At 35.9% G+C, this 27,340-nt stretch overlaps 3 protein-coding genes and 1 long non-coding RNA gene across 4 annotated transcripts; 1 reads left to right on the top strand and 3 right to left on the bottom strand.

Moving 5' to 3' along the window:
* Positions 1-8,950: 8,950 nt before the first annotated feature.
* LOC144838653 (uncharacterized) lies at positions 8,951-10,359 on the top strand. The gene is made up of 3 exons (XM_078694083.1): positions 8,951-9,125; positions 9,813-9,929; positions 10,237-10,359. Exons 1-3 carry the CDS (start codon positions 8,983-8,985, stop codon positions 10,349-10,351), a joined length of 375 nt encoding a protein of 124 aa, XP_078550209.1. The 5' UTR covers positions 8,951-8,982; the 3' UTR covers positions 10,352-10,359.
* A 1,142-nt stretch (positions 10,360-11,501) lies between these two features.
* On the bottom strand, positions 11,502-14,924 carry LOC144838209 (zinc finger protein 862-like). The gene is made up of 3 exons (XM_078693562.1): positions 14,753-14,924; positions 13,428-13,629; positions 11,502-13,129 (listed from the first exon to the last, which is right to left on the bottom strand). Exons 1-3 carry the CDS (start codon positions 14,922-14,924, stop codon positions 11,515-11,517), a joined length of 1,989 nt encoding a protein of 662 aa, XP_078549688.1. The 3' UTR covers positions 11,502-11,514.
* Positions 14,925-15,295: 371 nt separating this feature from the next.
* Positions 15,296-16,192, bottom strand: LOC144837948 (uncharacterized). Its single transcript, XR_013611580.1, has 3 exons — positions 16,078-16,192; positions 15,629-15,793; positions 15,296-15,400 (listed from the first exon to the last, which is right to left on the bottom strand). It is a non-coding gene; the product is annotated as an uncharacterized LOC144837948 (long non-coding RNA).
* A 39-nt stretch (positions 16,193-16,231) lies between these two features.
* On the bottom strand, positions 16,232-17,004 carry LOC144838208 (uncharacterized). The gene is made up of 3 exons (XM_078693561.1): positions 16,600-17,004; positions 16,356-16,478; positions 16,232-16,246 (listed from the first exon to the last, which is right to left on the bottom strand). Exons 1-3 carry the CDS (start codon positions 17,002-17,004, stop codon positions 16,232-16,234), a joined length of 543 nt encoding a protein of 180 aa, XP_078549687.1.
* Positions 17,005-27,340: the final 10,336 nt, after the last annotated feature.

Genomic DNA, 27,340 nt, shown 5'->3' with positions numbered 1-27,340 from the left:
CTATGTCGGTCGGTTGGTAGGTCGGTTGGTCAGTCAGTCGGTCGGTAAACACTAACTTGTATATGGCCTTGTCTTGATATCAGTTTCATCTAGCTAAGTCAATTTTTCAGAGTATATTCCTTATGGTCAGGACTCGATGTATTTATGTTTTTCACGATGCGCAATAAAAAAAAAAATACGCGATCTACGCACGATTTAACGACATCACGTTTGTAATCATATCTTCACAAGCATGAATCACAATTAAATAAATTTGGTACTCATAAATTTCAGGTCATATTTCATCATATGGCAATACAATTACGTGCGTAGCGCATATAACGCATGCGTACGCGCGCTTAAAATTTTCAAAATTGTCAAATTTATTTTCGATGAAATTAGAGTACGTTTCTGGCAATCTTAAACGTTTAAAAAATTGCAATGAGTGCGCCGATTTTTCCACGCGCACTTCACGTTAAACGTTAATACGCACTCTTTTTGCCCGATTTCTGTTTTACAACCTTTCTTTAATAATGTTATCATATTTGATTCACTTTCCAACTCGAAATTACGTTATACGAGCACGTAAAAAAGGCTACGCACGTATAAATTAAAAATATATAAATGTTTTCAACATTTTTAAAAATGTTCAGCAATTTCGGTCGGTTGGTTGGTCGGTAAACACTAACTTGAGCACGCGACTGCAGCCATGTATATGGCCTTGTTTTAACTAAAGAAGGCCCTAACATATTTCACTAATTAAAAAAATGAGATTAAACAGAAATAAAGAAAAGGGACGCTTTATAAATATGTGTGTATTGTAATGTATTATGGTTAGAACCGTTTTAATTTTAAGGAGAGATGCTGCTGACATCATGGATAAGTTATTGTGTTTAAATATAAAAAAATTCACCCGGAAACTAATCAAATCAGATCAACAGTTGATATCTCCTTATTTTAGGTTGCCAATACAAAACATATCGAGAGAATATTTCGATTGTGATTACATTCATTCTTCTTGATAAAAGATCAGTTGATACTTTGTATAAAATATGTAAGGAAGAGATTGACTATTTTACAGGTGATCTGAAAGTGTTTGGAAGATGGTTTGATGGTAACATGAAAAGTGTAGGCATCCATTTACTTTAGTAGCTATAGCTTTAATAGATATTGTTTCCAAATGATACTGGCTATACACCCAAATTCCTATTCATAAAACACAATTTTTTTTTACAAATTAATTGTCCGCCTTTACAATGGTATAGTTCAGTGATGATGATTTTTTTTTACATGGGTGGCTTTTTGGTTAGTGCTTTCCAATCGGTAGACCATGGTTTGTTTGAAACCCAGTGAGAGATTAATTAGAAGGTTAGGTTAAGGTTTAGGAGTTAAGAGCTGGTATGGGCATGTTACATGATACTGCAGGATATTATTAATTGTATTAACATCGACTAATTATGCACTGAACAAACACACCCTATTCTGTTTTATCATGTCGTAGATAACTTTTAATTTATTCATGTAATTATGTTTAAACAAATCAGCGATTGGGCTGGAGACAATCGCCACGTCACCACTCCTTAAATCCTGAATGCGCGCGCATGTAGTTTATGAAAATAATAACAGGCTATACGTTTAATTTCTTTATTTTATATTCAAGTTCAACTTAAAATTTATTGTCAAATACAAAGTAAATGAAATTTGCCTTCCAAGGTTCAAATTACAATTAAAATAACAACAGTCAAAAACATACAATACTATACAATGGATAAGATAATATATAAGAAAATATGCTTATGTATAAAACATTATGAACAGTATAAATATTAAAACACTATATATAGAATAAAATATAAAACGTCTCAAGTTATCTTTTAAATTGCTTGTATTATTGCCTGATTGCACACGGAAGAAATTATTTATTATGACGCTCAGTCTTCTTAATTGAGTCTCTTCAATTACAAATGGCGCGAACAATTCTTAAAGCGAGTAGAAGCACTGCAAAAGAGGTACTTTATGGCGATCTAGGTTGGCAACCAATTAAAGTAACTCAGGATATTTTTTAAGCAAAATATATAAGAAATGTTATGTGTATGAAAATGTATCGTTGGCCAAAACTTATATTAAATACAATTATTAGACATAAGAATTTTAATTCAAGGTACCAATTTATTAATGAATTTGAAAAAACTTGTGATTATATTAAGTTCGATTTCAATGCCATTCTTAATGATATATGTACAGGTACTGATATTGATATAAACTGGGTCAAGCCATTTGAAAATACAATTAAACAATCGTATTCTACTTTTTGGAAACAAGAAGTATTAAGAAAATCATCTTTGCTTGATTACTCTTTGATAAAAGAGTCACCTGGCCTAGAACCTTACCTACTGGATAAAACAGATTTTTATGGCTCAAGTTTAAAATTTAAACTTCGTTCAAACACTTTACCACTTGGAAAAATTACAAATAAGTGGAACATTGATAATCTAAATGACAAGTGTAAGGTTTGTGGGTCAGGTGAAGAAGATGTTAAACATTTCCTGTTTATTTGTAATAAGTTACATTGTATTAGAATGGAAGAATTACAACGTAAACTTATTGCAATAAATTGTGTAGATACTTGGGTAAATTTTATTTCTGGTGACCTATCTATAAAGGTTCAATATGTCCTAGGAAGCACGTTATTCCATAAAAATAACTCTCATGACATTTATGCTGTATTTGACAGTTATTGTAAAATGTACACAAGCCGTGCTTGGAAATTAAGAAATGCAATTGTATTACAACTTTGAACTGTTTTATTTTTAAAAAGTGTTTTCTTTTCCATTGCTGTTGCAAAATTAGTAGTTGTATTAGTGTAGTTTTAGTTTGTAAATAAGTTTTGTAATAGCGTCGAGTCAAATTTTATGTCATTATCTCAAATATGTTTTATTTTCGTTTCAGTTTTTATTTTTCATTGTTTTTGTATTGAATTTTGTAATTGGTATGGACGCACCATCTACGCATGTGTGCCACTGTTAAAAAAGTGTTGTTCCAAATAAATATTATTATTATTATATTATTATATTATTATACTGAAATTTATAAAGTTAAAAAGAGGATGAGACTGGTCGTTAATTATACATTTTAGTTTTTTCTCCATAACCTTATCGCATATATCATGGATAGATGGGACGTTTGCACCTATTACCTTCTTAGCCATTTTTATTATTCTCTGTAATTTATTTGAATTATTCTTAGATAAACTATTTAGCCATACAATACAGCAAAATGTTAATATGGACTGTATCATAGCCTGATGGAATAGAGACAGCTACATTTTCAAACTACCTAAGTATTGCTATGATTTTTTTCTGAATTTTTTAAATCTCGGTGAGTCTAACGGTTGAAAATACTCATGATTCTTACAGTCGCAAGAAAATAAAGCTTACTCAAACCACCACCTCACAGACAGCCGCCTAGATATATCGTTTGATTTATTGTCTTTTTCTTATAGTTGTATCATTCAAAAACATTTTTTATTGCGATACAATTAGCAAATCCAAAAGAATTCTACCACGAAGTTCATCGACCGTGAACAAGTTATACATTGTGGTTTTAAGTAATTGATGTAAAGGACCGCTGATTATGATTCTTGTTATAGAAATTAACGTGTTAATGAGTCATATGCTTGCTGTTGAATATGATTGAAAACAAAATCTTATTGTGTTGAATCACAAACATAACTTTTGGCAAAATATTAATAAAAGGTTTCTAGGGGTTATCAATGAGCCTATTTTAGGACAGTTAGGAGAAAAAAGAGCTGTTTCAAGCTTGGGCCAGAACAATGCTTGTCTCTCTGGATGTTCTTCCCATTCGATATAAGTTGTCGTGGTTAATATCTTGTGTAACAGTATCGGCATGTCTTTGGGTGACACCTTTTCAAGTAATATCACTATCAAGATATATTCATGATTGTCTAACATACGCATATGCGCCATCTCTAACTCGAAGTTACACCACTCACTTTTGGAAAAATGTTTGGAGACAACCAGCAAAAGCTTCCGACTGAATTTAACAGCGTTTGCAATGTTCGTAGTGATTGCTTCTCCTGGAAAGTCTCGATAGTCGACGCATAGTTTAAAATTCCGCTGCTCCTCCAACGATGGCTGTAAAACATCAAGAACCCATACTGAATATTTTCTCCGTTGATAGTAGGAGGTCCTTGGTTACAAATTCGCTGGTATTGTTTACGAAGTCGTTGGTTCCAATACCTAAAATATTTACATAATTTTTATTAAACGTTAACATTGAAATGAACGACTAGGTGCTTATTGTGTTATTATATTAACATTACGGATATGACTATGACCAATGGAATTAAGCTAATACGCTTTTGGGGCTATCGTGGAGAATGTTTTATAAACGTATATTTTTGTAATGTCAGTAATTATAATAAATTTCCAAAAATTAAAAGTTTTTTGCGTAAGCAATTAAATATTTAAAATACTAATATCACTGATCTTACCTTAAATGAAATCTGTAACGGTAAAGATTGACGACAACCATAATTAGAACAATAAGCCCAGCTGAAGCACATTACAGTGTAGTTTATCGGAATCGAAATTCAACAATGTCGTGTATTCTTTACTATCTTTAAATGGGCTACATTCTGTGTTGTTGATGTCTTGAATTGTAACATTCGTTTTCCCAATCCATTTTCTAAACCACACTAAATCACAGTTACACAAATATTTGTTGTACGCCACATCTATAAACTGTAATTGAGTCAGATTTTGGAGTCCAACATCCTCTATGAGTGTAGTCAGCAGGTTTTTATCTAGAGACATTCCTTGTAATCGCGATGAACCTTTAAATGTGTGTGTATACTGGTAATCTGATTGTCACCTAGATATTGAAGATCTGATAAATTATGGAAAGTTCCGGAGTCAATATAGTTTCTAGAGTTTCTTGCAAGATCAACTGTTATTAGTTTTTTACAATTGTTAAATACCTTAGGATATATTGTTGTTAAACCACAGTATTGTAGATATAATTGTTCAAAAGAAACGAGATCATCAAATCATTATCATCATCATTAAATTCTGGAAAGAGTAGTTTTTCAGTGACGAAATACTGTTGTAGTTGCATTTGGCACAGTATCTTGCGATGGAATAGCTTTCAATCCTTTATTTGAACAATACACTTTATGATTGTAGTATAATTCCGTTTCATTCTTACAATATGTACAGTTACATAATAATTCTTCAAACAATCAATTTCATTATTTCTGAAATTAATTGACGTTATAATCTCATTTGTAAGTAAATTGTGCAAATTCAAATTAACAACTTATCTTCATTATCACTGTCATCTTGGACAAAACAATTTAATTAGTAATGGTTTATTCATGTTTTAACAAACTAAATACTTTACCAATCATGTTATGTTATAGGCCTAGTGGAAAACTTTTTGAGGGATTAATTTCAATCCTCCTCTGAATCCCTTAATTTGCATGTTGTTTAAGTATTAACATTTTATAAAAATAATCGAAGAAGAGATGGTTTGATAATTTAGAGTAAAGATCCTATTCATGTAGATTCTGTAGCTTCTGTTTGATATTAAGAAAATATCAAGACAGAACAAGATATGATTTTGTTGCAAAAAGACCAACATTTTATTTTTGGATAGTTTTTGTGAAAGATACTTAAAGCTAGCATGAACATTTCATGAGTAAGCATGTATTAAAGACCCCTTCCCTGCAATTTTGGACGTTTTTTGGAAAATAATACATATATATCACTTTAAAAACATTAAACCATGTCATTCCTTGTCTTAAATGTACGTTTTATGGTAAATTATGATAAAAAGTGAGAAACAATGCACTACCTAAGTAGCTCGCGGCGATCGACCTCTCCGTGGACGGTCTTAGGCCTAGCCTAGCTAGGCTTAGTTTTGTAGGCCTAGCTGGTAAACATCGGTAACGTACGAACATCGTACGCTAGCTATATACCTAGCCTGACGTTGTATAGTTGCTGCATTAATTGTCTTTCTATTTTTGCCAGACTCCGTTGATACAAGTTGGGGAAAACCCGGTATTTTCGCTGAAAAGTTAGGAGTCTTCCATTTGTTTTTGCCTCACGATCGATCGAAAAGTGGCCGAATTACAGGTGAAAAACAAAAATATCAATCCGCGCGCAATGCATTTTGGGATTTATAGCGGGCCGCTATAATTATTAGAATCGACTTATTTTTCACATTTTTAACAGTTTAAAGACGAAAAAAGTTATCGCAATAGGACCATATAGTATTATTTTTACATTAAATATAGTTTGTGATGTTAAATTAGATCTAAAAAACGTAGGGAAGGGGGCTTTAACCTTTGGACATTTTTAGTATTTATAGTATATTGATTTTGTCCCTAGATCTCGATTTACTGTACAGTATTGTTTATCTTGGTTTTTTTGCCACTACTTCCTGTATGTTTTTTTGTATTTGTTATTTTTTAAAGATGCAACAGCAAAAAAGTTGCTAATACGGTAGATAATTTTTGATATATTAAGTTATTAACTGTATTTAGTCATCATCTGCTTCTCTTATTTAACATTTGCATAAGTGTGAAATATCCTCTTATAAGAAATATATTCCCAAAACAATCCTATTATTAGGCTAGTTACAATCCGCTATACGGGATTAAATTAATAGGCCTAAATGACGTAATGCAAAAGGGCATAAAGAGAAGTACGACTGCATGCTATTGTAATCATAGTCAATAGAAACTTAGAAAGTAATGTTGTAATGTAACAAACTAGTAAAAGGTACGAATGAATTTAGTTTGTTTCTTAATGGTCAATCGTCAAAAGATTATTTACCGATATAATATTTTAACACAAACACAAATTACAAAACACGAGAAAACTATACAGATGACCTCTGCATCACAATGTATGATCGATGGCAGATTTCAGGTCATTTCATGAGTTGTAATGACCAGAATAGCCGCCCATACACACGACGGCAGAATTGCTTGCACGCGCGCGCGCACTGCTGCTGTCATCCCCCAAAAACCACCCATCTCTACACACACACCACACCACGCACCACATGTGAAGAAGAGAAACGTTGCCATTTCAAAGACAGAAGTGACACAAACCATCCAAACAGTACGTACCGAACATTGGACAAAGATGGTACCTCGTCTACGGCTGCTACGATCTCTTACAAGAAACATTTCCATTTCAACGACGCAACAGACTACAGTAATCAAAATAGTACCGGATATTTGACAAAAAGAAGACTGTACCTCGTTCCTACGGCTGCTGAACAGTGCTAGGGGCTAGGGAGGTCCGTGTGGGTATCAATCAGTATCATCAGCATCATTATCCATACAGCTGGCGCGCCTGCTGGAATCAAATCAAAAGGACTTCGCTGGTTTTGCTTGGTGGAGACAGGGCCTAGACGGAATGTTTATTCAATCCACTCATCAGAAAAGTCTACTGTACTATTATATGAATAAACAACTGAGCTAAAGCTGTGATTTAATAGCGACAAGGATGGTTCGAACATGGAGGTAAAATGGTTCGAAGGTGAATCAAGGTAGGCCTAGGCTAGCTAATTTAAATTAAATAAAAAAAAAATTTAATTTCTTTCAGACCACAGTCACATAATAGAGGTAAGTGAAAGAATCATTTTAAAACAAAAATGATTGAATTTGGATAATTATTACTGAAGATATTGCAATATCAAGTGTCGTCTAATAATGTAACCCGATATCCTATTTAATTAGGGTCAACAGTGCGGTTCTCGGGCGATTAGCAAATAAATGATTATAATTATCCTTGTTGTAGTAAGAACTGATATATTTTACCTCCGCCAAGGAGGTATATGTAATCGATGTTGGTTTGTTTGTCTGTTTGTTTGTTAGCAGGATTACTCAAAAAGTAATTACAAGATCTTTACCAAAATGAATATACAGATAGATTTTGGGACCATTTGGGACCATGGTCCCAATTCTGGACCACTTTTTAATATACTTTTCAGACCTGCTAGTGTTAAAAGATAAGACAGAATTTTTCAAAAGCCGGCGAGTAGTCTTAAAGTAACAAGTAAACTGAAATTGCATTTTCTCGAGAACTACTTGTCAAAAAAACTTCATTTTTGTACAAGAGGCAAGAGTTTGTAATTGTCATTTTTTCAGTAATTAGCATTTGGATTTATATTTTTTCCTGGAGAAATCTTATGTAGGAGAATTTTACAGTAGGCCAAGGTATGCACTCTCGGAGTGGCTTTCTAGTTTATATATATTATTATAACCGCTTCGTGAATAAAAATACTGAATAGATGAGGGCGTATCAATTTGATCTGTGCGTACAATTGAGGACTAGTGCTGTTCCGCCGTACCACACCGAGAATGTTAAAGAGTCGCTATCCAATCGAGTTTGAACAATACCATGAAAGCCCCAGTGGTCTAATGGTTAGGACAATTGCATATCAAGCAGATGGTCCGAGTTTGAGTCTCGGTTGGGGCGACTTTTTCTCATTCTCACAGATTTCCTCATCTTTATCGTTTCAAATTAATTAATTAAATTTCAGTATATCACCAGGCGGTTTAGAATTAATGTTGTTTGCCAGATGTGTTTATTATAAATAAGATATTGCGTATATTTTATAAATAGTTTGTAGAAAAATAGGCCGTATTGTAATGAATACCTTTGAAATGAAGCGAGGGTATTTTGAGGTCAAATCTCTGGGGCGCCGTAATTTATTCTCGGGCATGCCTGGTTGTTATCTCGGCCGCCTTCTCTATTTTATAGGTTTTTTCGACGTTGCCAATGTAATTAAAGCTGCTTTCACATCGCGCCTGGATTCGATCCGGCGCCGTGAGAAAATATCATGAGCGTTGAGCGCGCTTTCACATTGAGCACGAATTCGGTTGTTCATGTCATGTACATTTATTTTGAATTCAACCAAGTGGAACAAACATTCGAAATCGTCGACAGCAATAGCGATGATCTTGAAATGCTAAGCCTTTGGCTAAACAAAAAACGCGAACAACAATGGGTCAACATTGTCAATAAAAAAAGAAAGACGCATGGTCAGTTCGAAACTTTAGTCAGAGAGGATCTTGAAGTGGATCCTGACAAATTTTTCAATTTCTTTAGGTAAGTTTCTATGCTAACTGACCTACCTGTTGAGTGTGTGTGTGGATGTCATGAACTTAATTGTCAATTAGAATCCGTTAATTGCACAATATGTCATGAGTTAGTTTTTTCCGTTATTTTTTTAACTGAGTATGATTTTCAATTTGTTTACAATTTCGAATGCAAAAAATTACTCCACGAATTAGTACAATCAGTTCCCAAATAATAGGCTACGGGCCTGACATAGGCCCTAGTAGTAGGCCTATAATGGTATTTAGCCTAGGTACGCCGTTACGCAACATTTCGATGATATGAATTTTATGACTAAAGGCCTATGCATTTTTTAACTTAACCAATTTGTATTAGTTAGTAATATGATAATTATAATAATAAATTACTAGTCTAAAAAAAATGATTTGAGCTTAATCTTTGTCGCGTTAAGTTATTTTTTAGTTAGGCCTAACGTTTTTCAAACTTGTTTATGACATGTATATAGGCCTATGTTATACATTGTGTTTCAATGGAAGGAAATAAATGAATGAACAGGGTAGACGATTAGGCCTACAATGTCATAAGCTAATCAGTTTTTGTAACACCTATTAGGCCATATAAATCTACTAAAATATTGATTTCTGTTGATCTCACAACTTGTCTGACTGACTTACTGCAATCATCATTTTTGTTTTGTTTGGTTGTGTTCTCTTCCAGAATGACTCAAGTTCAATTTGAGATATTATTTTATTTAATTAAAGATGACATCTCAAAAACAGACACAAATTTCAGAAAGAGCATCACATCCAGAGAGCGCCTAGAAATATGTCTAAGGTACGTAAGATTTGATTTTGCTACTGTATTAGTGCAATTTTTATTGAATTAATATACTGCTCCAAGTGTGTACTATAGTAAAAAATGATACAATATAGAAAGTCATGTGGGTATTCACCTCACAGCTTTATTAAGTGATGCGCACGATACTTAATCATTTGTAATAAAAAAAAAACCAATTTCAATGTTTAGTGCTTATGGAGAGCCGCACTAATTAGGACATTTATGATAATTGTACACATGGAAAAAAGGTGTTTTTATGCAGGCCTACATTGAGTTTATATATTTTTTATATATCTTTCTCTAGATTCCTTGCCTCAGGAGACAGTTATACCTCTCTGCATTACAATTTCCGTGTAGGAATTAGTACAATAAGCGCAATAGTCATGAAGGTGGCAGATGCTATCATAGGAAAACTCTAACCAGTATATATGGCCCCGCCCAGAGCCATATATATAAAGAGTTAAGACATTGAAAATTAGAAGCCATTTCTGTGTCAAAGAATTCGCACGCTGAGGGCGCGCGCGCATCTATTTTGTATAGCGTTTTCATATAGTTCATGCATTATTTTTAGATTTTGTTGTCTATGAAATAACGCTTAGATTCCGTTTTTATTTTAGTAATTAATTTTATTAATAGTATTGATTTGGTAACATATATATATTTTTTATAACAACAAAAAAATAAATGCTAGGGCCTACATGGAAGTTAGGATACATCAAAGTATGAACCAATACAAAAAACACACAAATTCACCCCTCTTTTTATACAGTATATGGCTCTCTGTGTGTTTTTGACACAAACTGCGCCGCCAATGTTATTAAAATTCAGAGACTCGTTCATCATTTTATTTGTAATAATTTACCTTTATTATTTTAATTTTGTTCATATTTTTGTTCCTTTTCAGTATTCATGACATTTTATTATTTTAATAATCAAATTATACTAGTACATATGTTAAGATCTGTCTACACTATCAAACTAGTGTAAATGAAGAAAAGTTTGATGTGCCCAAATATGGTAGTGATATGATGTCAACGTGTCCATATATGGGCATATCACATGTTGTTTTTGTCACATAAAGTTTGATAGTGTAGACAGAGCTTTAGAAATGCTATTATTTTAATTTCTATTCTTCACATTGTGTTCAGTCTCAATCTCAAAAATCGCATCGCTAATAACTTTTTTAATTTGGACCGGTTTCACCTTCGGGAATTTTTCGACAGTTTTGAATGCAGATTCAAAAAAATATGCTAATGCCTTCTTCTTCCCTGCCTTTTCCCTGAAAAATAATCAATTATTACAGCATTCACATCTTCATTTTTGGCTAATTTTCTTTTTGTGAGAGTATGTTTTGGTTTTGAGGTACTGGGAATATCACCCTCATTAATAACAATTTCAGATGCAGGGTTTAAGCTGGCAACATAAAATGGTTAGCAATTTGGCTAATTGGATATGAAAATGATTAGCCAAATTTTAATTTGATTAGCCAAACCAAAATTAACAAAAAAAAAGACATGTGCAATATTTTTATTTTAAAACAAAACTTTATTACTGCTGTCATTCATTACTAATACTATAGTAACTATACATTTCTCAAAGCACGGCGTGCCTTTTTGGAACTCCAGATTGCAAATGCCTCTTCAAAGTCAAAAGTGCGCCTGTCACCCCCATTGATTGAAATCATCATTACATTGCTCAAATGAGGGATTGTCATTCTGTTGCGCAAGGATGTCTTGGTTAAATTCATAACACTAAAACCCCGCTCACAATCAACAGTTGCCATCGGAAGTGAAAGGATAAATTCATACAAAGACACCATGAGGGGATAGAGATCGTTCAGAGATTGGTCATCTAAGAATTTCACCAACTCCTTTAATTTCATGGATTTGCACCTTACAACTAAAATTCGTTTTATTAATTTCCATTCTGCACTTAATTTACTGTGATTACCAAGGCTATCATGGTCCTTGAAATGCTCACACACCTTTACAAGATCATCATCCCCATAAGTAGCAAAATCGGCGCTGGTTACATCAGGGATACTGGAGGGCAGCAAAAAGATGAATTGAGCAATTTGGTCCATATTCCCTAACCGTTCCCCAATGTTTTTAATGATATGTGTCATAAATAAGGCAAATATTGATTTACACTCTTTACGCATAGACTCATTATCCCTGACATGATGTCCCTGATAGTCAAATCCCTCTGGAGTAGCAGTCTTTGGTACTTCATCAAGAAAAGCCATGTACTTGGTACCAGTTTGGGTTTCAGATATTGATTTCAACTCGGCAACACATGCTTCTACTTGACTTAAGACTGTGTTTAGGTTCAAGTCTTGCTTTTGAAATGTCAAGCATAGTTGATTAAGGATGTACAGTACATCGGTTAAAAAGGCAGAGCATGCTAAAAACTTATAGCTGGTCATAGACTTTAACAGTCCTTGCCCAACTGCACTTTTATCCTGAATTAACAGAGACACAAGAGCAACCCAGTTACAGTTTAAAGCCTCTAGTGCACCAAAAAATGATAACCAACGTGTATGAAATATTTGGACAAATTTCTTGTCTGCTTGATCTAATACACTCTGCATTGCATGTAGAGTTCTAGTGCACTTGCCACTATATTCAAAATATTTAAACGTTTTATTCATTATCTCTTGGAACTTAAGCAAGTAGGGAATAGTATCGGCAGCTTGTCCACTAGCCAAAGCCAGTCGATGGGCTACACAATGGATCGGTATCATGTATGCATTGTGCTGCTTGAATTTAGTAGCAACACCATTTCTGCAGCCAACCATGACACTAGCCCCATCACTACCTACACTTGAAACCTTCTTAAAATCTATGTTAAATTTAGTTAACACATTGTACACAGCTGTGTATATGTCATCTGCTGTAGAACCAGTTAAACTTTGCAATTGCAAAAAATCAGTGGTAAGTTGCCCTTTACATACAGATTTTAAATATATTATGACACTTTGTGTGACAGAAACATCGGTGCTTTCATCAATGCATACCGAATACCAACTACTTTCTTTAATTTTGTTTAAAATATTATTTTTTATAAAATTCGCCATAGCATCCTCCATGTCATGTACAGCGTCGTAAGACTCGTAGTTGGTATGTTTATCCACTTCCAAGTCTCTCAGGTTGTCACCACCAAGATCACAACACAACTGTTTCAATGATTTTATTTTTCTGAAAATAAATAAAATACAGAGTATTATAACCATTGAATAAAGATATATTATTGTTTATATTATATTCTAGTAAATCCATGTGTAATATTTAAATTACATTTTTTGTATGATGACATTTTAACTAATTATTATATAATTAGTTAAAAGGTTACAAAAAATGTAATATATTACACACAGATTTACTAACTAGAAGAATTTTTTTATTAATAATCAATAAATTAAAAATACAAAATGAAATCACAAGCTCATCGAGTATAGTAAGTTTAGCCTTATATTATATATTATATAACACTTACCTGGTAGCAATGTTTTCTTTGCACTGAAAGTAGACAATGTTCATAACCGCTTTCACTGCAATTGCAGCTTTGGTGTTGGCACTCACAACTGCTGACTTCCAGCTCTTTGTAGGCTCCTCCGAGACGAATGCAATCTGAGCATATTTGTGATCTTCAATCTTTTCATGCTTGTTAAGAACATCAGCTTTGGTCACACAGACCCCTTAAGAAAATAAATACAGTGTTATTTTATTAATATTAAAAAACTTTCGTAGGCCTAGGCCTAGGCTAGGCTAGGGCTACTAAAACATGTGTGAATGTGTACTGGCCTAGCTAGCTAGGCCTATCCTATAAAATATATTTATTTCAATAATTAATACTAGGCCTAGCCTAACTAAAAAAGCCTTGTGTTGTACAATCTTCACAAGTCCCATTTTTAAAAATACAACATTTAAACCAACCTTTAGTGAATGTGTTGACACGTTTGGTGTCCGAACACCATTTACAGAACGCCGTGGTTAGGATTCCGGCACCGGAACTCAACTGCCCACCGTTAGAGAATCCGACACGCTATTGCGCATGCCCAGAGCGAAGTAATTATAGCTTGCACTAGTGCCACAGACCGCACACACCACCACCAGTGTTAAATAGGGATTTACTGTGGCGTTTACTGTAGCCTAGTTAGTTGTCGGGCGAGGGAGTGATGGATTAAACTTGGCCTAGGCCATACATGAATTAATAATTAAAATACGACTACGCCACGCGTTAAAATAATTTTTAAGAATCAGTATCTATCTAAGAATCGTAATTCTGTATTTTTATTAGACAGAGGAAGTATGAAGTAAGAAATGTACGAAAGTGAATAGCGTAGCGTTGCGACCCCGACTTCCGGGCCAAAAAACAGTTCTGTTTTTTCACATCCGCGCGGCGGCTGCTGTCAACAATTAAATCAACTTGTATTGCATGTTATCTTGTTATACAGTATAGTGCGTTATATGAAATCTTTTATTTTGTACTTGAAAAATCATAAAACTAGTTATGTAATTATAATTATTCATAATTATATGAAGTTTATATATTTATTACGAAATAAATAGGCCCACTGGTCACATCTACTACTGGTAGGCCTACTACTACTAGGCCTACTAGTAGTATTATTTAGTAGGCATCTAGGCTAGTTCGCCGTGGCGCAGCTATTAAATGATCCATCGCTGTACGTTAGTATGGAGTCGCCGATTACCTCGCTCTGGGCATGCGCAATAGTGTGTCGGATTCCCTAACGCTGGGCAGTTGAGTTCCGGTGCCGGAATCCTAACCACGGCGTTTACAGAAACATAACTGCTCACCATCACCAGCATACTCCACTCTGAGCCATTGGTATTTGGATAACCATTTCCCCATGAGCTCCCTGCTGGCGTTAGTATTTCTCGTGGCCTCATATGCAGGCTTCCATTTCTTATTATTATTAGGAGGCCTAGCATTCTGACTCGATTCTGGACAGATCAGCCACTTATCCATAATTATAATGTCGCAGGTAAAAAAAACACACCAAGACGCGCGAACCTCGATAGTCGATCACATAAATAGAGAGGAGCAAAGTTTTAAGAACAAACAAACAAACTTTGTCATGTTGGCGGCGCTGTTTATAAACAACTGCAGAGCATGCACAGCAAGCGCGACGAAGTTGTTGTTACAACCTGTTTCAGTACTGATGATCGAGACGCGATCTCTGCCCGCGAGACATGAGAAGCTAGCGGCTTAGCAATGATAGGCCTAGGTTTGTGCCGATTGAGCATTAGCTATTTGGCGAATTGCAGCCAATGTTTTTTCGCCAAATTCGGCTTTGATGGTGCATTTGGCGATTTGGCGAGCGACAGCTTAAACCCTGAGATGATGTTCCTTCTTGATCGTCTTGAATAACCTCACCATCCAATATAGTAGTGAGAAGTTTCTCGCAATCATCTGATGATGGCAAATTGAAATTACCGGTGCTTCTGCAAAACATTAAAAGCAAATGATCACGGTTATTTTCAAATTGAACAAATACATGCCTCTCTGTGCATCCTGCATCTGTTCTCACTGTATAATCAGTCAGATAGTTTTGGTGTAAAATTGATGTGAACACTCGCATTAATTTATTTTAAATGTGGTCGACAACTAATAATTGGTGATAGTGGAGGGGAGTTTATTCAAGGATGTAAAGTAGAATGAGTTTATAGTACCTTCTTGTACTGACAAATGCATTTAAAAACTGCATTTGGTCAGCCCACTATACTTCCTAAGCTTTCTGCCCAGTCCCTGCCCACTGCGACTCATTTGTGCAACTTTTCTTAGGTATGCAACATAGGCATCCTTGATATTTGTAAACTTCTTAGATGGTATTTAACCTGAAATAAGGGGATGTTTATAAAATAAAAATGTTCCAAGCAATACTGTTTGGATAATTTGATACAGTACTATTGATAAATGACATATGGCAATCAGTTTCTGTTATATTTATAGATACAGCTTTAATAAAGATGTTTTATATAACACAATGTAAATCAATTTTGCCATATTTTTTGTTGTCCATGCTACTACAGCATTTTTTAAACAATTTATCCAATCCAAGTACATACATTTATACATAATTTAATACATAACACATTAAGGCCTAATCTGAGACACTTACCAGATTCAACTCCAACTTTAATAGCGATATCATCCCACACATCATTTTTATGTCAAACATCTTTGTACCGCTTGTCCGACAGATCATATAGGATGCTATTCTTTTCCACTTCCATCTACTGCACCCCTTACAACCAATCCAGTTGTCTGGGTTTTCATCGTATGTGCCTCTACACTTTGAACATATGTCTTCATTTATTTCTTCTCTTGCTTTCTTTCTTTCTTTCTTCGATTTTTTCCTTTTTCTTTCCCGGGGTGTTCCACCATGAAATTTCTTACAGATCTATACCAAGAAGCTTTAGCGGATTTGTGAACGGCAACATCTAGGGGTTGAAGTAAATGGCTAAAATAACTTGTTAAGCAATAAAGGATAATGTCTTGATCTGCACAAAATGTGACGATCTCTAAATTAATGTGGAAGGAATGACCGTCGACGAATAAAATAATTGAAAACTTAACTTTGAATGACTTTTTATGAACAGAAGTGGTTCGAAATGTACTCAAAAAAAATTTCTGAATTTACCCACCCGGAAAGTGACTTGGCAAAGGCGGAATGCTCGGGGGCTCCAGCAAGAGGGTCATACCCAAACCTGCTGCCGGGGAAGATTATAAGAGGTGGAATAAAGTTTCCTGCGGCATTGCAGGCGCCAACGACAGTTATCTGGTGCTTTGTGGAAGATGTTTGCTGGTATATGTCTTGGGCACCTCTGGGAGCAAGGATCTTGTCTGCCTTCCCCATCAACGGAAATCCAATTTCATCCGCATTGTATATGCGTATAGGGTCGCCGATTGCTTCTACCATTTTATTTTCAGTTATATATTCCTGGCATTCCCTAAACCATCCGTCAATCTTTTCTTCTGTCACACTTGCCCGTTCGCGACCTAATGGTTCTGGCTTTCTAAATGAGATTTCTGGATGCCTCTTCATATAATTTCGGGCCCATTGCCAAGGTTTCATTAAATGGATTTGATGAAGTAAATAAGTAATTATTGCTAGGTAAAGAGGGTTTATGTTTATGACAGGTAGCTTCAGGTTCGGCGATGGTGATATTCCGTCGGCTTCACATACAATGTAAATAGATAAATGATGAAAGTACAAGTAGGTTAAATTATCATGAGCTGTATGACCCTTTTATTCATATAAGGTAGAACTTACCGATTATAATTACAAGATACAATTAAGTAGAAATAATACAAACGAAGAGTGCCAGAGGCCTAGGTCCCTGGAAAGTTGTTTACCACAATTTAGCGCATTTAGCAAATTACATGCACAGTAAAATAGCCAGAACTTAGTCATATTTGGCCTGCTACATTATAGTAATAGGTAGGAAATAAATGATTCGTCCCCTGAATCAGAATACAAGAAAGTAGGCTTAGCCTAAAAATGATCAAGAATACAATTAACAATCAACAATTACAATTGTAAAAAGATTAACTAGTTTAAATTAATTGAAAACATGTCTATACAAAGGGTCTACTATGCCTTTGTAAAAAGATTAACTAGTTTTAGTTATTTAAAATGAACACAGAACTTCAATTATTTAACAATATGCCTATTTAGTTTAAAAAAATACTCGCGGGAGGTTTCTTCTATTTGTAAGACATCTCCACTTCGCATCACTGTGATGGTGCTTGTTTCAACTACCTTTACCACTCGGCAAGTGATGTTATCTTGGAGTGCGTTGCTTGCCTGGGTATTTTGAGTAGGAGCTGGAGGAGGAGCTGGTGCTGATGATGGGATTGGATCTTCTTGCGAACTTAGTTCGCTCCTCTCATCAGCAGATAAAAGGACAGGTTTCCCCCTGGATATCTTCTGCATCTTTGGTACGGGTTCTGGGGACTCTAACAATATCTCATCCACCAGGGAGTTGGATCCGGGAGACAGGGCTAACACTGGCAATTCGGCCATTATTGAAGGGAGTTCGGCAACCTCCGCTGGCTTTGGTTGTTGGTGGCGAGTAGGTATTGACTGCGGCTTGCTTCTTTGTACGTGCTGGTGGTGATTTCTCTGCTCATGTCGAACTTGGTCCGCTTTCGTGTGGAAATTCCATTCAGAAACCATATTCAAATTTCTTAGGGTGCCTCTCCCATCTGTGACGTTTGAGTGGAGAGGCGGTCCTGAACTGTTCCTCACAACAGTCGCAAGTAAACATACTGAGTCTGTAAATATAAAATAAGAACAAGAAACGTATTAATAAAATCTACCTATATTGCCAAGGAGGGCGTTGTTCTCGACGGGAGTATCTAGTTTCTCGTACAATTGGTACCTGGTAGTCAGGGAACGGGAAAGGTTCAGTTTCAACAGGTATATCATCACTTAAGTTCAGATTCAATTTCGTCAGGTATATTACTTAAGTTCGGTTCAGGTCCAAGTTTGTCAGGTATATCACTTAAGTTCGGTTCAGGTTCAGCTTGTATTATTGACGCCCATTTGAATGGCACTACTCTGAATTTCGGTCTAGGTCCTAGGCGTATCCGGTACGTTACTTCGGACAATTTCTTTTCAATGCGCAAGGGTCCACGTCATAGGCTTTCCAACTTTTGAGATACCCCTTTACGTTTATCGTACATCAGGATGAACATTCCTTCCTCCAACTACCGGATCAATGATCGTACAACTTGTTCTGTCTTCTCATACTTTTTTTAAAAACCTTTTCGGCTCGTTCTCTGGCCAATTCAATCCAATGTTTTGTACTAGACACAAAATCCACATTTATATGGAGATATTGGAGATATTATCAGGTCCACGGGTACTGTTGCCTCTCGTCCAAACATCATCAGGTGGGGGTTTCCCCTGTGGATTCTTGAGGGGTGGTTCTGTATGCAAACGTAGCGTAAGGGAGGAACTCGTCCCAGGTTCGCTGGTCCTCTAGAGGTTGTAACATTATTGCAATTATATTCACTAATGTCCTGTTAAATCGTTCTACGAGGCTGTCCGATTTGGGGTTATATGGAGTAGTTCTGGTTTTGTGTATGCCTAATAACATACACATTTCTTTATTAATTGTTGACTCGAAATTTCGTCCCTGGTCGGAATGGAACTGTTGCGGTATCCTGAACCTTAGCACAAACCATTCCACAAAGCACTTAGTCACAGTTTCGGCAGACTGGTTCGGAAGTGGATACGCCTCTATCCACTTTGTCAATAATCCCCAACTACTAACACATACTTATTAACACGTTCTCTAGTGCGTCCCAAATTATCCAATAAGTTCTATTGTCGGGATTCACGTCCTCCCATTTAGGGCGATCAGAATTGTTCAAGTTTGCTTGGTATACCCAGGATATAGTGTCATCATCTACCTCTTTATTTTTCAGGTCGGTAGCTGGTACTTCAGGTTCTAATCTGGTTAATCTGGCATGGACTATTTCGGTAAACTGGTTCTCATCGTCACGTCCACACTGTTTACAAAACGTCTCGACAATCCATCTGCATGTTTGTTTCTGGGTCTGTGAATTATGATAAACTCATACTCACTAATCACTTCGAACCAGCGGGCCAATTGTCCCTCTGAATTTTAAAAATTAATTATAGCCAATGGAGTGAAGCATGGTCAGTCCGGATAGTACTCTTTCTCCCATACAAGTATTGTCGGAAATATTTCAGGAAATACACAAGAGCTGAAAGCTCTTGCCTGGTAACGCAATAATTTTGTTGAACCTTACTAAGAGTTTTACTACCGTACGCCATTACTCGTTCTTCCCCATTCTGAATTTGAGACAGGACTCTAGTCTTTATCACTGGATACAAAGACATCTTGAAATTCTATAAATAAATCACGTATTCTGTAATGAAATGCAGGTTCAACTCCAGTAACACTTCGTTCAAACAAATCGTTCAAAAACTTTGGTAACCTAATTTCTTTATTTACACTTTCATCATTGGAACTATCAACAGTAACAGGAGTCAAAACACCGACCTTGGTTCCAGCCATTAACACTTTCCTATTTGGGCTGGGATTTAAAACATGTAACAGGAACGATTATTCTTTCAATGCAACAAGCGTCCGAGCTAAACATAGCCCATTATTCTGCAGACGATAATTATCATTATGGTTCAACTAAGAAAGGCCCATTTCCTTCACAGGTTCTACTTGCGTACCCCTGGATCAAATATTCAGTTCCGGATTTCTACCATTTCTCGTACTGTCACTGCAGGTGCATAAAAATTGTTCCCGTCTGCCGTTTAAAATTTTATTCGTTCATCCCCTATACACAATTCTAGTTTCTCTACGTTCGGAATTCCGCCGGTATTTAACAGGAAATCCATACCCAGGAGTCCCGTCACTTTTAAATCAGCAAATATGACGGTCATTGAAGAAACTGTATTACCCACTTTCACTGGTACCCTAGCACTACCAATCGTCGTAAGGGGCTTCCCATCTACCTGGTGCAATTCTGCCCTAACGTTCTCTAACTTAGGCCGTCTATCGGTATTGATCTGGTAAAATAAAGAGGTTGATAACAACGTATCAGTAGCCCCGGTATCTATAAGTAAAGTTGCGCTTGTACCGGCTACTACAGCATACATAAAGCCCGTCCTTCGGGTTATATACAGGATTATATACAGGTAGGCCAATCTGGTTGATTTTGTTCCATCCGGATCCTACTGGCGACCCCCTCTCACTGGCAACCTTCCCCTGGGTCTTGGGGTTGGCTGTATCTGCCATACCCACCATAAGGTGTAGACCACAGGAGAATTTGTGTAGTTTTGTGAACTTCTCTTGAACTTCTTCATATAATAAATTCCAGTTATCTACATACAGGGGTAAACACTCTGAAATTTATGTTCGGTTTTCGCTCGATCAGACATTGTTGAGTGAATTTTGGTAAGAATTTTGAACCCAGAATTGTCTGTGCTGCTGATATGTGATTGATGTCGTGCAGTATTTCTTTTAATGTGTCTAATGTTGTCTGTGATGCCTTGTCCACCATGTGTCACATACCCAATAGGTAAGAATCCTGGTTGTCGGTATCAACTATGAAAGCTACGTAGCATTGCCCAAATTTTGGAGTCTTATCCGTTTGCAAACTTTTAAGTTTGACTATACTTGCTGCTGGAACTTTATCACATGCCTACTTCTTTTTTTTTTGGGAATAAAACTATCCCCCGCTGGACACCATCCCTGTATTTCTAGACGCGGTTTCGGGGCTAACAACATAAATAATATAATACAAATAGGCACATGCCTATACTCATTTTTTTTTCTTTTTTTTTTTGTGGAGTAAAACTATCCCCCTTCAGACACCATCCCGGTATTTCTAGACACGGTTTCGAGGCTAACAACATAAATAATTATTCTACAAATAGGTACGTGCCTGTACTCCTTTTTTTGTTGAGTAAAGCTATCCCCCGCCGAAAACCATCCCGGTATTTCTAGACATAGTTTCAGGGTGCGGTGGGGCATTTCAATTGCACAACATACTTTCTTTCCATCTATGGTTACAAACCATCCTTAGCATTCGCATTTTCTTCTTTCGGTTACCAACCCTTCGGTGCTAACATTAGCCCTCTGCCCGTGAAGGTTAAACACCAGCCTAAATTTTTCGACATTATGAGCATATTGCCTTGAATCAGAATTTACTTGGGCATGTAGGGATTCAATCCCGTGCTCTGATAACAGGCCCAATGTACTGAATGCCACTGCATGAGACTGGCTATTGGTGTTTTTTTTTAAGATTTTCAATATATTTTTGTGAAGTAATTGTACCTAATAAATCGAGGAGTAATACCCTGTAATATTCAATAAAAGGTAGCAAGGACAATTCCACTTCACGGAAACATAGCAAGATCTAATCTGAACACATGAGACTAGCTTATGGTGTTTTTTTTTTTTTAATTTTCAATATATTTTTGTGAAGCAATTGTACCTAATACGTTACAATCTACTGTATTTTATCATTTCCTAATATTGATTTTTATTTTTTCATACTTCAAGGGAGAATTTATTTGACATACATATACACTGTACACTCAAAAAATTAAACACCCCTCAAATAAGTGCACCCCATAAAAACCCCACCAAACAATAAACACCATATATTTTTGTGAAGCAAATTTACATTCAGGATTGAAATAATTAATTCTATAACGATTAATTACACCTCATACACTGTATATATCAATATTTTCTTAATGAGTGGTAATTTGTAAAGCATTCTCCTTTGTGAAGGGGTATGTTACATGAACCACAGACATACCTCGTCTCTTTTCTTAGACCCTTCTTTGTATAATAAGCTTCTTTCCATTCCCAACAACTATCCGCTTGAGCGTGTGGTTACGTGTTGCAGGATCATTTGTAGGCGTTCGTGGAGTTGGCACTGCTGCCTTATCTTGATCTACAAATTTCAAATTTATTAACATTCACCTTATCATCAAGCTATGGTTAAGCAACAACATTTACAAAAATGAACATAGATATAAAAGAAAAAGCAATAATAAAAGCATTCAATGAACATGTATGCTGCATAAAGGTCGCTCAGGGGGAGGCCTGAATAGTCGAGTGCCTTTCAAACGCCGAACATACATACTTCATGACTGGCTTGATGATATCGGGATCATTTGCACCCATAATAAATATAAACTTATCATTTTGTGACATATTTTTGAAGTTTAGATTAAAATCTAGATCCGAGAATAATGCCATTCTGATGTCATCATAAATGGGGCAATATAGCATGAAATGGATCTCCATCTTCAATATCTACATCATCATTTCCTTCTTGGTCAATACCATCATCACCATCCCCATCCATATTTATCATGGACCTAATGACACTTGTGATAAATTCAGAGAGTGATTTACATTCTGGAAGGAAGGAAACCTATATAAGTTTAAAACTTTACCTGAAAAAAGTGAAAAATCTTTTTTTTCCTTTGAAATGGGGCGAGAGGTGCATGTCCCAGTTATAAACTGGGACAAAGGTGTTTCCCTTCTGCTCCAACTAATTGAGGAACATTTATACCAGATGTTGTTGAATTCGATACTGCATCGGAAATATCATTCAAGCAAGAAACAAAGGTTCTTCGATACGTTCGCTTGAACAGGCTGAAACACCAGTCTGGTCCAAATTTTGTATGACCTACAGGTAAGAAAGATACAGTAATTGCCTTATGCAGACCATTCATAACCCTCCAACATAAATATTGCAGAACAATGTTGTTTTTGTTTTGTCCTGCGCAGTTGTCTGCATGAAGGTGGGCATGATCTTTTCCTAGACCATAGTTGTTAAAAAAATGATCTAAATAAGTGATGACACAGTACGCCTTCTGCCATGATACCAAATATGTGGCATTTTCTTGGTGTTTTAATAAATAGGTCCAGGTTGAAAGGGGTTTGAAGCACGGCTGTTTCACTCGCACAAAATAACTACAGCGCCGCCAATGGTTGCGTATGTTTTGTGGTGTAACGAATTGAGCAAACAACGCTAAAATAATGTGTGATGAGTAGAGTTTTGTTATGAAATGACCTTTTTTAAACAGCCAATAGCAATGAGGAAATCGAAGAAAACAGAAAAACATCATGAATATTCATAAGAACATTCATTGACGAAGTGAAAAACATGTTTACGACTTCCTCGCGCATGAAAATTTAAATAGTTCTTTTACTTGACTTTTGGACAAACATTTACGTCAAAATCAGTTGTTTTCATTTGTAAAAATAAGTAAGAATTTGGTTGCCAATAACTTTTGAAAGTCAATTTTTCATAGCAACTCGTTTATACGATTCAATAAATCAGGTTCTTGTGAATATTTTAACGATAGAAATATCGAGATGTCATGGTTCAAATTTTAGTTATGGACTGTGAAAACGTGTATACTCACGTGGCCTAGCTAGGCCGCGCATTCTCTAATCTACTTGATATTCTGATACATAGGCACAAGGCTATCACTAAAAATAAATTAGGCCTGGCCTAGCCCACAAGTTACATGCTTAGCTTATTAAATATTATTTTTTTTAATTAAATATTACAATTCTGTATAATTACTAGGCCTACCTCTCTCGAAATAAGTGTAGGCCTAGCCTGGCCTGGGCCTCGCTGATGGTAGAATAGGCCTAGAGAGTAGTATTATTAGCCCTGACCTACTGTGTATAGTAGATGCCCAGCTAGTACAGCAGCTAGCCAGGTGTATCGATCCTTGTCAGTAGTTATTAATCTGTATAGTACAGTAGTAGGCCTAGATGAAAATATTGGATTGCTATAATCTATCATAAATTACCTATTAATATATAGTTAAATAGATAGGCTATAATATGATATATAGTAATAAACAAGAGTACAAATAAGAACATAATAAAATCATAAAAACTGCATTGATAAACAATGCATTTTATTAATCAATGCACAATTTCTTTCATATAAAATTAAAAACACTGTGTAGCCATAACACCATTTTATTAAAGGTGACCTTCATGATTATAATTCATTATAAAAGCTGATGAAACATTGATATGAATTCATATAAAAATTAAGCCTATCAGTTGAAGTCGTTTTTTAAATTTCTTTAGTAAAAGTTATACAAATTTCAAAGAGTGTGCACCATGCTTCTACATGCCAAATTTTCTTCCAAAACTTATATTTATTTGCTCAATTCATTATCTTTCGAAATTGTCACCTTCAAGTTGATTTTGATGTCATCATACCAACAAAATTAAAACATGATGTGTGTCCCATAATTTCACCTATGCTACACTGTATATAGATATACAGTATACTGTATAATTATATTCTATATAGGCATGTAACAGACACAACTCGGCATTATAGTACAAGTGTATAATGCATCAGGTCATAGGATGGCATACATTAACATTTTGCAATCATATTTTAATGTACGTGCATGTTTTAAAAAATTTAATTTCAGTAAAATTATAAAAATGATCACCTATAAGTGACGAATGAAATTCTAGATCTTTTTTATATTTGTTTGATATGTTAAATATCAGAATGTGGCAAGCAAGCAGCTTGACCTTTAAAATATTTACAAAAAAACAATTGATTGTAAATGATCAATTTAATTAATTTAACCAACAAACTTCACTCTTCTGTTGATTTACATCGTTTGGCTGGTGGTATAATTTCATTTTGTATGGCTGGATGTGTAAATGTGAGGTGAGCCTTCATGATGGACATCAGTTGATCCAATTCATTTCAGAGGCCATACACAGATCTTTTTCGCCGATTGAATTCAGAATGAATTAACTCTCCTCCTTGCTCCGCAAAGAGGCCAATGCCATCCTTCCACTTACGCATAAACTGCACAGCATGGTTTTCAAGCATGTGAAGTTTTGGTTGAATAACCCCCGGTGCAATTCTTCTATATTCCTTTGAGAATACTTCTATGTGTTTTTCTGTTATTATAAGGTATAATAAAATTACCTACATATACCATAATCAAATAATTTCAATTATGTATAATTTTGTGAAAAAATTAATATTGTTTTTATAGTGATATACTACTAAAATAATATGCTTTTTCTTTACCAATTATCGACTTTGTGTGGTAAAATATTGTAACGTTTTTCTGTCTCGCCTGTCTCTACTGCGTACTATAGCCCGGTAGCAATCTCGTTTAAGACAATATGCTCGGCTTATCATCGGAAGGAGTATGCTCCTTTTAATAAACGGACCACCGGAAGAGTCCCACACCCTAGTTTATTCTACGGACAGATGGGAAGTTTAATCTTGCTAGGCTAGCCTAATCAGGTTCTCAGGTTCTTCTCGCCCCGTCTGCTCTCTGTAGGCCTACACACAACATACACTAAATTAAGTAATTATTGCTAGGTAAAGAGGGTTTATGTTTATGACAGGTAGTGTCAGGTTCGGCCCTTTTATCATATGAGGTAGAACTTACCAATTTAATACAAGCTACGATACAAATGCCTTTGTAAAATGATTAACTAGTTTAGTTATTTAATTTTTAAAGCAAACAAAGAGCATCAATTATAAACTTTAACAATATGCCTATTACTCAATTAAAAAAAATACTCGCGGGAGGTTTCCCCTATTTGTAGTACGTCTCCGCTTCGCATCACTGTAATAGTGCTAGTTCCACTACCTTCACCACTCGGCTAGCGATGTTGCCTTGCAGAGGGCGTTGCTTGCACAGGTAGGCCTACGTTGTGTTTTATTCTTAGTAGGAGCTGGTGTTGCAGATCGGACGAGGTCGGTAACTTTGGTACTGTTTTCGCTTCTTTCGTCTGCCGATAAAAGGGCCGTCTTTCCCCTGGATATTCTGCGTACCTTTCGTACGGGTTCTTGAGACTCTAACAATATTTCATCCATCAGGGAGCTAGATCCTGGGGACAGGGCCAACACCGGCAATTCTGCCATTATTGATGGTAACTCGGCAACCTCCGCTGTTTTTGGTTGTTGGTGACGAGGTGCAGGTTTCTCTCTTTATGCCGGACTTGGTCCTCTTTCGAGTCGTGTAGAACTTCCCACCACAGCAGGCAGAAGTCACATTCAAATCTTGTTCGGTGCCTCTCCAATTTCAATACAATTATCATAATGGCAGTAGGCTAGTTGCAATGACAATGCCAGGTAAAAATGAAGCGAACCACAATATCTGGAAATGTCGTATCGGAAAATAACATGTTATAACGTTATTAAAACCTTCCACGTTCGGATCCACTGGTATTCAACAGACAATTCATGCCCTGCTAATTGTGGAACAATTGGTATTATTTTCCTGGTAGGCCTTCTTACTGCATCTGGTAACACAAATTATTTCAGGTTCTAATCTGGTTAATCTGGCAGGGGCTATTTCGGTAAACTGGTTCTCATCGTCACGTCCACACTGTTTACAAACAGGTCTCGACAACCCATCTGCATTTCCGTGTTTATTTCCGGGACTGTGGGTTATGATAAACTCGTACTCACTAGTCACTTGGAACCAGCGGGCCAATTGTCCTTCTGGATTCTTAAAATTAAGTAGCCAACGGAGAGAAGCATGGTCAGTCCGGATAGTAATCTACCTCCCGTACAAGTATTGTCGGAAATATTCTAGGAAATACACGGAGCTAAAAGCTCTCACCTTTTAACGCAAACATTTCGTTCAGCCTTGCTAAGAGTTTTACTACCATACGCCATTACTCGTTCTTCCCCGTTCTGAATTTGTGACAGGACACCTCCGATTCCGTAGTTACTCGCGTCCATGTCTAATATGAATTCCCATTCATAGTCTGGATATGCAAGGATCAGGGATTGTTGTAATTTTTGTTTTAAAGTCCGGAATGCTTCGTGTTAGGTTTCGCCCCAAG

The sequence above is a fragment of the Antedon bifida genome, chromosome 3 (assembly GCF_963402885.1).
Source record: "Antedon bifida chromosome 3, ecAntBifi1.1, whole genome shotgun sequence".
NCBI classification, from domain to species: domain Eukaryota; kingdom Metazoa; phylum Echinodermata; class Crinoidea; order Comatulida; family Antedonidae; genus Antedon; species Antedon bifida.
This window is presented reverse-complemented; position numbering and strand designations above follow the sequence as displayed.